The 11,420-nt window shown below is 47.4% G+C and overlaps 1 protein-coding gene across 3 annotated transcripts in view; it reads left to right on the forward strand.

The window, feature by feature from the left end:
* Window positions 1–11,420, forward strand: part of megf6 (multiple EGF like domains 6) — a 34,512-nt gene extending 23,092 nt beyond the window's left edge. For 2 of the 3 annotated variants that reach the window (XM_053873048.1, XM_053873047.1), the window contains exons 20-28: window positions 6,173–6,304; window positions 6,740–6,868; window positions 7,075–7,203; window positions 7,570–7,698; window positions 8,156–8,284; window positions 8,351–8,479; window positions 9,968–10,096; window positions 10,176–10,304; window positions 10,635–11,420. In XM_053873048.1, the coding sequence (XP_053729023.1) occupies window positions 6,173–6,304; window positions 6,740–6,868; window positions 7,075–7,203; window positions 7,570–7,698; window positions 8,156–8,284; window positions 8,351–8,479; window positions 9,968–10,096; window positions 10,176–10,304; window positions 10,635–10,711 (1,112 nt within the window). In that variant the 3' untranslated portion in view covers window positions 10,712–11,420. The remainder of the gene's footprint in view (window positions 1–6,172; window positions 6,305–6,739; window positions 6,869–7,074; window positions 7,204–7,569; window positions 7,699–8,155; window positions 8,285–8,350; window positions 8,480–9,967; window positions 10,097–10,175; window positions 10,305–10,634) is intronic. The other variant, XM_053873049.1, reaches the window with a different exon arrangement.

The raw sequence follows: 11,420 nt of genomic DNA on the forward strand, positions 1-11,420 counted from the left end.
TGTGATCACATCTGAGCACCAGGATACATTTAACATGAGCACTGCCATCAAGCTCCATCCTCACAACAACAAACCTTTGTTTGGTTGATAATAACGTTGTAGCTTATTGGTGTTGGAAACCATTTGAATCGTCAAATGATTATTTCTGTGTGGATTTAACAGCGCACCACTGCCCCCTGGTGAATAAACTGAATAAGAGCAAAGCTCGCTTCAAGCGCTTTCTTCCCTGTTTTGGGTTAGCGAGCGTTAATAAGAGCGTTGGGCTTAATAGCAATCAAAACTGCGGAATTCTTTTTTTTCATAATTCAATTAATTTGTTTAACAACGTTGCTATTGAAATTATGATAATTAGTTATATTAATTATTACTATTAATATTATTGTTTTTAAATCGTCATAGACCAATACATATAAAACCTAAGAACCATAAAATAATCAATAAAAACATCAATGAAATTCATCTAATATGACAATTTCAACTGCTCACCACTAGATGGCGCTAAAAGACCTATCTTTCCCACAGCAACAACGAGTTTAATACATCGTTATTACACGTTGACGTTTTACTTCAGTGAACATTTGTCGCGTGAGGCCAAGATGGATTCTGCTTGTCAGAAATCCTTCAGCTGAATTCGGCGACAGTTTTGAGGACTGTATACGGATGAGTTCTTGATCATGGTCTCTTGACTTCAAGATGTTATTGCAGAGCGTAAGATTTACCATAAGCGTAGCAGCGGGCCCAGAAACCAGCGTGGTCGTCGGAGGAATATTGTAAATCACAGCCGTGTCACTCTAGAACTCAACTTCACGTCTGTAGCCATAACAGAGTCGGGCCTTCAGACTCAGACCTCATTCTGATTGGACTGCACGCTGGAAATGGGGCTATCACTCTGTTTTCTGGAGGCCCTTTCGCCTGAAACAGAGGGGTTCAGTTTCTGTCTGGGGGAGGGCCCCTTCCCTCAGCACAGAGCAGGAAGAGGGAAAGCATCTGCAGATGAAGCCGGGCTCCTGGCTTCATCTGCAGATGCTTTCCCTCTTCGAAGTAAGCCACAGCCAGGATCCATCCTGACCCTTTGGTGCGAAACCTCTCGCCAGAGGACGCTGGACAGCAATGGAAGGACGGAGCGCTTGCTTCCGTGCGCTCACCTTGGACGGCAGTGTTGTTGACTAACCGCCATTGTTTTGAGCACAGAGCTTGAAGCGCAGCAGGAGGCTCTGTGTTTCTGTGGCCTGCTCCGGCCGGCTGTGTGGTCCCTGGACCTGCTTTATGGGCTGACGGCAGTGGTTCTTACACAAGCAGGGATCTGGAAGTAATCCTTCTGTCTTAAAGAGCTCATTTAGTCTGGAGATGCAGTGGCTCAGCCGTGATGCAGCATGTGAGTGCTGATCTGGACTGAAGTGCCACCTATAAAGCAAGAACCAGACGGAGAAGTCAAGTTCACTCTCGGTTGATTGGTTCCTCTGAAGTTGAAGTCTAAGACGAGAACTTAAATATGTACGTCTGTTCTCTTGCCTTACTTATCAATGATCAACAATACCCCTCGCAAAGCCTGAAAAAACATGCTGAAATGTTCTACAACTATCACCAAAAGGTGATAAATACATGTTGTGTCATGAACTTATTAGATGATTAGAGCCGTTCCAAACAGAAAATGATTCAAAAAAAATAAATCAATCAAGTTGTGATACTGAAAGTGAATCAGAGAGTATTAACAACAGACTGATGATAGGGCACACTGCCCTCCCATCTGTCCGTCTGTCTGTCTGTCTGTCAGGAAGAAGAGTTATGGAACTATCTACTCAATCTACTCAAAAGAAAGGAAAAAACAAGTTTTGGGTTGCCATGAGGACAGTAATTGCCTAAGTTGTAATAAACAGAAGACAATAAAAGCGGAGCTCTGCAGCAGCACTACCACAGAGCAAGCGTACAGCTGGCTTCAAATGACAGCGTCCACAGTGAGCCAGCCTTTTAATAACATCGCAGTAAACCACTACAGAGCCTGGTGAAGACGTCGTCATGCTGTCAGCGTGGGAACTCGCCCAGAACTACTGAGGAGCCCAGTTTAAGGGCCCAGGGCTTGAGAAAGAAGAGCAACAGCAGCAGCAGATGAGTGTATCATCAGGTCAACCCAGATGACCCTCACATTTCAAACACATAAACCCCCAAGTTATGTTTCTCTTGCACTCCTTTTCTGGCTTTTCTTGGGAACCTGGCTCCCCTTTTAATACATAGTTGAGCTGCTGTAAGTCCAAAAAAAGTGGCCGTTGAGGCAAAAACCCTGAGGCGCTGGGATGAGTTTTTAAAGGTTTGCCTTCCATGCTTCCGCCACTTATCTAACGGGGTGATGGCGTGTCGCGCGATTCCAACGTTTTTCCTGGCTCCACTAACGCATGGCTGAAGACAGTTAGTTTCTCTTGACATATCATGCAATGGTCAAATGCGGCGACAGGTCAAATATTTTCTCTGTGTGGTAAAAGCTTCAGCTGCTAGACTTCTGTTTCTGCTGCGACTAGAGCACAAACACATGAATTCCCCTCAGCACCTACAGCGCACCGTGTGTGGGAGGGGCACTAGACGAAACGTATGAACCACTATTGGAATGACATTATGACACAATGAAGGTCGTTTGGAGGTCATTATCGTGACGTCGTGATTGAAGAGTTTGTCGACATTTGGTCTTCAACATGAACTGCCTTGTGCAGCGTGAACTGCACTGCCACCTTCTCATCATGAAATACCTGTCAGCCAATCACGATACGGTTGTGCGTCAAAACAGGAAGTAGAACAGACGCACCGATTCCAAACATTGTCTCTTGCGGATATAAACGCTTGGCGTGTTGTCGGAGGTTCCATTCAATCCTTCATTTGAAGTCTCTCTGGCTCATTAGAATGTCATCATCCCGCGGCTGTTTTGGTTCCTGCACCGGCAACACTCACTCAATTGAAGGCGCAGGAGTCGGCTTTTCAAGTGAATCAAATGTCCCCGCCTGACCTGCTAAAAGGCTCAGGGTGATCATAAGTCACGAGCTTGACTGAGGGTCGCGAAAATGGCATCAAGCATATGGTGGCATGACGTCTCCCCAATCGTGTTGGGCAGTTCAGTGCCTGTTAGAATGCCGAATAGAAGGCAACATGTTTGACTGAAATGAAAACTTGTGCGTTCATCCTTGGAGGGAAAAAGACGGATGACCAATAGGTGGCGCCACAGGAGTGAAAATATGTTTGCAATCCGCTGGAGCGTGGTGACGCACGGAGTGAGGTGTCAACCCCTCATTGGACATAGTTCCTAGGGGTACCCTTTTCAGGTGGTTCTGTAACATAGTCCCAAGGGAATTCCGTCCAAAAAAGAAATACTAGGGCTGTTTAACCAAACTTTTTTCAAGCTGACCAGTCGGTCAGCACAGCTGGAAACAAAAGCTTCAGCAACAGGTTTAGGCAACAGGCTGAACGTTGGCTGCCTGGTCACCCCTCACCTGTAGAGCGAAACGCTTGCTCCCACTGCTCACTTTATTTGTCCTGCAGCCTCAGGAGGCTCCAGAGTGACAAGACCTCTTGGTCAGTTGCCTCTCGGTGCACTTCTACTCTCTACCCAGCTGCTCAAGTGGCCTCTATCGGACGGTTCTGTACGTCAGTGGAGACGCTGTGAACTCAAGTGGGGCGTGGGCACGGTAACCTGCTTTTGTTTTGTCGAGTATCGGCGGGGCCTGCGGACGCAGCAGGTGCCCTTATTACCGGCCCTCTGTGCTTCTTCTACCCCCAAAAGTGAGCGGCGTAGCAAACTTTGATGTGGTCCCCGGACCTCCACACATGTGGGACGTAAGTTCGCCTAATGAACGCAGACACTGCAAATGAACAGCTCCATATTTTCTTGGTGGCTGAACAGAGAGAGAAAGTAGGAGGAGTGGGGAAGCAAATCAAGAGAAGTTTTTCCTCTCCTCTTTTGTGACGCTGCCAGTTCGAACCGGTCGGATGTTTCAGCTTGGCCCACAGTTTGCCCAGATTGCTTTTACGGTCTCGAGTGTGGCCAGATGTGCGAGTGCAGGAACGGTGCCCGCTGCCACCACATCACAGAAGCCCGCCTCTGCACCGCCGGCTGGGCAGGACCACACTGCATTCTGGGTAATGGTAGCCACATCATTAAAACGGGGTGTGAGGGAGGCACTCGCTGCAACCCATCACGGCGTCCTCTCCTTCAACACGATGCTGTGTTTGTGAACAATTATCTCCATAATGAGACACTGCCAATAACTTTTTTTGGGATGGTAACGGCAGCATGAAGCGCCGGGACTTAGGGAGCCCTGCAGGCTTCACTCTTTATTGGAGGTCTATTGCAGCTAAACACACCCACGTGTTTGTAAGTGCAGTAGACGGAGCACATGAGTTGGAAAAATCTCCCCAGAACTGCCTTGTCAACGTTCTCATGCTAGAGGGTTTTTTTTTCTTCCTGTGGATTTCCATGCCGTTGGTTTAATGAAGGCAATGAAATGCCCACTAAACTTCTTAGTCTGTCATTCTGCCATCGTTTTCAAGATTCCCCTCTTGCCGTCATCGTCATCCTGTGGTCCTAACTACCAGAGTTCGAGTCAGCAGAAAGCCACAAGCTGGAGTTTATGATGCATCCATGTCATTAGCGCACTTTCCTGTTTCTTACGCTCTAAATGTCATCTTGGAATTAAAGAGAGGTCTGCAACATGTCTGCTGTAAAAGGAAATGCCCCAAAATAGGCTGTTTGTCTCATTCACATGCACCAGTTCACTTTCGCTCTGAATGTTCTGGTGTGTCGGCAGGATGCCTGCGGGGTCATTTGTGCAGTTTAGACCTTTAAATATCAAGGTGTGAGCAAGTCAGTGGGCAGAGCACAGAGTGTTTCCAATCGTGACATTAGCCAGTGCGTACAAAGTGGCGAGTTCAGTAACACCGCTGTCAAGTCGCCAACACCGGTTCATCGGTTCAACACCGAGACGGAGCCGCCATCACTGTCATCACGCTCCCTTCGCCTCCCTTCGATTAGCATCTGAATGAATGATACAATGTCCAGTCTATCAGTTTAGAGAAACTAAGGAGAACCTGCCTTTCCAAAGATAGACATACCTGTATATTGGTGCTGGTAGCTGCTGGTAAATACACAAAAGCTTGTTTTGCTGCACTGTTCTGACTGGTTCTTTGCCAAGGCTTGTGTGCAGAGGTGTGACAGTGTGAAGGGGAGCCAGGCCAGAGGAAGTGAGTGCAACAAACACCACTGTGTTTGCAATAAAATCGGAAACAGCAAATGAATGGATAGTCAAAGAAAGACCTGTGGAGTGGACGGCGGGTACATTGTCCCCTCTTGCTCTGCTTGACTGGTTCTCATGGCACTTCCTGTGGTCCACTGTGACAGAACCAGTCCAGGTGTGCCCGATGACCACTAGGAGGCCAGACAATATGAATGGACAGACAGACCAGAACTCATCTGGAAATATTCAAAAACACCACCGTTCCCCACAAAATACAGCTTCACTAGCGCTCAATTATGTTGACAATCGGTGTGGCCACCCCTCAGGACCATGTGAGCAGCATTACACGTCTTTACCACTTTCTTTCATCCTTCCTAAGAACACCAGCTCCCTCCTCGACTCACACACTGCCCAGACATCTGATAAATGTGACACACCGGGTGCCAAGTCAAACAGAAGGCATTGTTTTTGTCTCCTTTGCGGCGGATAAGGGCTTTTGGAAAGCAGACATGCATAATGACAGCTCTGTAATTGCCTCTTTAGTCTGGAGGTCTTTCTTATCTGTCCCTGCGCTGCAGCAGTCTCACCAGAAAAACATGCTTCATACATTCAGCTTATTCACTTTGACTAACTGGATATGGAAAAGCTTGTGTGTCAAGTTTATATATACATATACACACACACACACACACATATATATACATATATATATATATATATAAAGGAAAAAAGGATATGTGAAAGAATGTCCCTGTGTATTTTGGGAAAGCAGTTTACTGTGGACCTTAGAGGTGTTTTTTCACAGTTTCTACAAACCCCACGACACTGCATTCCAACTGCTCACAATTGCTGTTTTTTTTTTTGTTTTTTTCTTAACTTTTCTCCTTTTTTCACCTTCCTGCTGCATCGGCAACTATGATTTGCCAATTAATAATAAATCTTGTGTCCTCTTCTTTTAGTTTGTCCTGCAGGGAGGTTTGGGCAAAACTGCAGCCAGCTGTGCCAGTGCACCAGAGCCCATGAGCAGTGCGACCCCTGGAGTGGATTGTGTGGCTGCCTGCCCGGCTACTATGGGCCAACATGCGAGCTGCGTGAGTCAAGTGAAGATTCAATATAATCCTTACTAATTGCTGTCCAGATTGCTTCTTCATAAATCACTGACAGATATACACAGAGGTCGCTTCTTCTAATACAGTTATAATCATATTAATTATTGTTATTATTATTATTATTTTATTATAAATTCCAATCTGGCACAAAAATGGACTAAAAATCTGCCAACATTAAAGAATCCTTGAAAAAAAAAAATCCTGGATCCAGACAGTGATCCGGACCACTCCCAAAACTGAATCATTTGTTTCACGCATTTCATAGAAATCCGTCCTCAACTTTTGAAGTTACTTTGAACCCAGCCAAACCATTGGCATCAAACCACGGCCTAATAATAATCATAATCATAATCATGTATGATGACAAACTACAATTGACAGGAATGTCGCTGCCCTCTGCTTACATTTGCTATGAAGGATGTCGAACAGGAACGTTTGGGAGCAACTGCAAGTCGCGTTGCTTCTGTGCAAATGGCGGTCGCTGTGACTTCAGAACTGGAGCCTGCCACTGTCTACCGGGCTTCATTGGCACAGACTGCAGCTTGAGTGAGTCAGCAATATTCTTCCAGTCAAGCAAGATGCACATTGAAGGGATGACACATTCCACTGGCCTGTCCATTCGAAGTACTGCTAATGGCTGTGTTGTTTGTTTGATAGCAGGGGAATTAGCTTGCAAGAGATTTGATGTGTAATTTTGAACCCAGCTGCTAGAATTGTAACATCATTTATCACTCTGATTTCCTCTATTTCAGAATGTCCACGCGGGTTTTATGGGAAAGACTGTGCGAAGATGTGCTCCTGTGGTGAAAAGGGGACGTGCCATCCGACAAACGGGAGGTGTCTCTGTGCTCCTGGTCGAATGGGTCCATCCTGTCAACATGGTATAGAAACTGTTTTGCATTCCTGCCGTCCTTGAGACCAACAGGCCTGGTTTCCACATGAGACTTGCGGATCTTGAGAGTCGAAAGACGAGAGAGTGTGTAGAACTATCAGCGGAAGCTAGCTGGGTTGAGAAAACGGTTCTCCAACTGAGCACCTCTTCTATTCATCCACTGGTCCACTGGCTCCACTGGTTTCTCAGAGCCTTGAGGGGTTTCTGCCTGGTGTTGCCAGTTAAAACACACCATCAGATAATTAAAGAGCGCTTCCTTCCAACTCCTCACATGAATGTTACTTCAAGTTTTTGTGACGACACGGCTTGTGAAGTCGCCACTGGACTTTTTCACCTGATTTCACTGCTCCCTCAGAATGTCTGGGAGGGCGCTATGGAGTGCAGTGCAGGAGCACCTGCAGCTGTCTCAATGGTGCCATCTGTGACCCGGCAGACGGATCCTGCAAATGTGGACTGGGTTGGTCTGGACCTCACTGTAACACAGGTACAACCACGACTGTGTGCCAGTAGTTGAAGCACTGCCTTGGACCATTGTTAATGGTGAATGACTTTGTGACAATGTTTTTCCATTGTCTTTCTTCGAACCATCAACATGGCCACTGTCTCAGTAGCAGCCGAAAGACGAGGTCTTCTCCTGTGTTTGTCACCTGATCACTCACCTCGGGTTGATCTTCACTCTTCGTAATATGTTTGAGACATTTGGTCAATCTTGAAAAATGACTTCACTTTCCCCATGGTGGTCCTTCCCACATCTTGACTTGTTTGATCTGCGTTGTTTATCACCCTAACCATTAGCTAGTAGCCAGTCTGCAGCGTTCGATCAAAGGAAAGGATAGGAAAGAGGTGTTGCAGCCGGGTAAAAAGACAATGTTTGGGGTCATAACACCAACGATTTTTTTTTCTTCCCGTTCTAACCATTCAAATATGGTGTGTTCCTCTAGCATGTTTGGTGGGGAAATATGGTCGCAACTGTGCTCAAGACTGCCTCTGCCAGAATGGTGCCACCTGCGATCGCTTCATGGGAACTTGCACTTGTTCTGCTGGATACTTCGGCCACTCTTGTCAACACGGTAGAGGCACTCACAGAAGACAAAGCTCCTTTCTGAACAATGACCTCTGAATTCTCTGTCCTCTAGTCTGCCCGGCTGGGTTTTTTGGCTTGAACTGTGCCAAAACCTGCGACTGCAAGTCAGGACAACCATGTGACCCGGTGACAGGAATATGTGTTTGTCAACCAGGGTACTATGGAGCTCAGTGCCAAAACAGTAAGTACAGCTTATCTATGAATGCAGCAAATGAAATACCTTTTCACATTGTATAAAACAGCCACTAGCTCACATACATTTTGGAGAAAGCAGGTCACTAACCCTAACCCTAAAACCCGTGCTTTCCATTGATGGGGTGACACTGCCTCGATTTATTCCGCCAGAAGATGCGAGTGAAGACAGTGTGCTTTGATGGATAAATGACCAGCCAAATGAACTCAAATAAAAAGAGCATGCTGCGTTGAAAGCCACCCACAGCGATGGGCAGATACTCGCTCACACATGAATGAGGGGTCTCATGGCGTCGGTGATGTTGCGCTGACGGGGAGACGGACCGGCTGGTAGGTGGGCACTCAGGCAAGCTGCTGACTTGATGGGAGACAGGTGTTTCCCTTCTGCTTCATGCATTCCTGCCACATCCTCGTGCCCTCCTCCCAGCTCGCAGGTCTCCCCGCCGCTGCGTGAGAGTCTCAATGGCCACTTCGATCCCAGCAGGGGACGGCTGAGCGGCACATGAGAGCAGACGCTGTGTCTGTGTGAGGGCACGCTGCGATCAAAACACATTCACACTATAAAGGCGGGAAGTAGCGACGCTTATCAAGTGGGCTTCTATGTCCAATGTTGATGCAGAAGTAAGCTTTCCATGGTGTTTCAAATGCTCCTGTGTCCAGAAAGAAGGGTTTGGGGTTAAGACTCTCATTGCTACTTCACTTAAGACGTCACTTGGTGCATAGGCGAGCGCAACGTACACGGCAACCCACGCTGCTCATGGAGGGTGAAAGGTGCAACGATGAGCAGAGGGAGGGAAGGAAGGGTTTAACCCAGATCTGAGCAAAGTTGACTTGTTTTATTTATTTGCATATTTTGGAATATCTTTTTATTATTATTTATTATTTAGTGTAGTAGAATGATTTCTTTGAACAGTGCATATATAACAAAATAATACCAATTGTTTTGTGGTATTTCCTTTTTAAGACCCTCCTTTCATTTGAATAGAATTTCAGTGAAAAGAAGGAGAAGGAAAAAACGACTGGAGGGGCCCTCAGGACCGTGTCAGTATAGAACGTGGTCCCTGTGGACACGCTGTGGACATGTGCTCCAACGTAACGGCTGGTGTGTCAACCTGCTACGATGACTGCCGCGTGACTTTTGAATGGTCCCTATTGACCCCTTAGGAGTGAGAATGTGTAATATCATATCAAATCATATGATGAATTGTATTTCTTTAAAAAAATGATACAGTTCCAACATGTATTATCTGAACACCCTTAAACCTCCTCACTCAGCCCAAATGGATGGATTCATGAAGCTGCTAATCTAGGTGCAGCTCAAACAGTCATATCACATTCCGCACTTTTCTCGGGCCCTCAGTTCTGACACAGTCAGTGCCTGTGACACCAGTCGGATGATCATAGTGAGGTGATACGACCCTGCCGCGTGATAAAAATGTGTGATAAAAGAGCACTCACTGTGTCTTTTCTCTCGCAGGATGTGAAGCTGGCAAGTTCGGAGCGAATTGTGAAAGGTCGTGTGATTGTGCTGAGGGTGCACCATGTGACCCATCGACAGGAAAGTGTGTCTGTTCTCCAGGGAAGACCGGAGCAAGATGTGAAAGAGGTTGGAGTCAACGTCTCACACGCACCTGAGAGAGTCAACCGTTTGAAGAGGACGCTGACATCCGTTGTTGTCGTCGCAGACTGTCAGGGTGACACGTTCGGTCCCGGCTGCTCTCTGCCGTGCCGGTGTTCCAGCGGCAGCCGCTGTGACGGGGTGACCGGACGATGCCAGTGTCCACGCTCATGGCTGGGACCCACCTGCACTGAAGGTAAATCTGAGCCGAACCTGACACGCACAGGCACTCACACAGGGTGTAAAGTTGAAGCAGCTTGGGAAGAACAGAGTGTCACGAGGGGTGAAAAGCTGAGGCCCATCACTCTGCCTCGCTCTGTCTCCCTCAATATCGCACTCTGTCCTCTGACAGTTATTTTAATTGCTGCCCTGCGGGGAGCCTGACTTGAGGCCTGTCTGTTTGACTTCCTCAAAGCTGCGCACACGCGGGCGACCTTCCCATTTCTTCTCCTCCAGAAACACGAGAACATTTGTTTTTGATTTTTAAATAGTGCTGATGGCTTCTTGCCTTTCGCCCCCTTTTCAGCAGCGTTCCAGACCTCAGGTCTGTCGAGTGGCTCCACGTCCCAGAGACAGAGACGAGCAGGCAGCAAAACCACATAACCCAAGCAGAGGTGCAAACTCCCGACTGGACGTTCCAACATGGGCCTGGGCCTTCTGATCATCTTAGACAAGCTGATCTGGTATCACTCTGTTTTCGGAGACGTGGCACTCGGCTGTCAGAACCTGACCTTCCATCACTGAGTCTGGAGCTCAAGCTAATCAACGAGGGGGCCACCAAGAAACGCAAACTCTCAGGCTGCACACACCAGCGCTGGCATCTCGTAGTGTGTGTGTGTGTGTGTGTGTGTGAGTCTGTAAAGTTAAGCAGATACACCCTGAGCGCAGTCGAAGTGATGGGCAGAACATGTTCTATAATCTGGCAGCAGAATCAGCCCGTCACCAGACACTCTGGCATTGACCCACTTTGCATTTCTTCGTATCAATGACTGTAAATTCTAGACTATACAGCGCACCAGAAATCAGCCCCACCCACAACTGAAGGAAAACAGCTGTTGTCCGTATCTGTTATTAACATTAAAATGCTCCAAATGTGTCCCAAGCTCCGCCACCACAGCTGCTCTCAGCTGCTGCTTCTCCTCTCCGCTCCTCCAGGAGAGCGGCTCTGTGGGCGGAGCTTTAAGGTCAATGACACACCTGTGATGTCGTCACTTTGATGTGACCAGGCTCAGTATTTTGAGGCTCTTCACCTTCTTCTGCCGCTTATCTGGGGTCAGGTCGCGGAGGCAGCATTCGGAGCAAGGAAGCCCAA

The sequence above is a fragment of the Synchiropus splendidus genome, chromosome 8 (genome assembly GCF_027744825.2).
Source record: "Synchiropus splendidus isolate RoL2022-P1 chromosome 8, RoL_Sspl_1.0, whole genome shotgun sequence".
NCBI lineage: Eukaryota > Metazoa > Chordata > Actinopteri > Syngnathiformes > Callionymidae > Synchiropus > Synchiropus splendidus.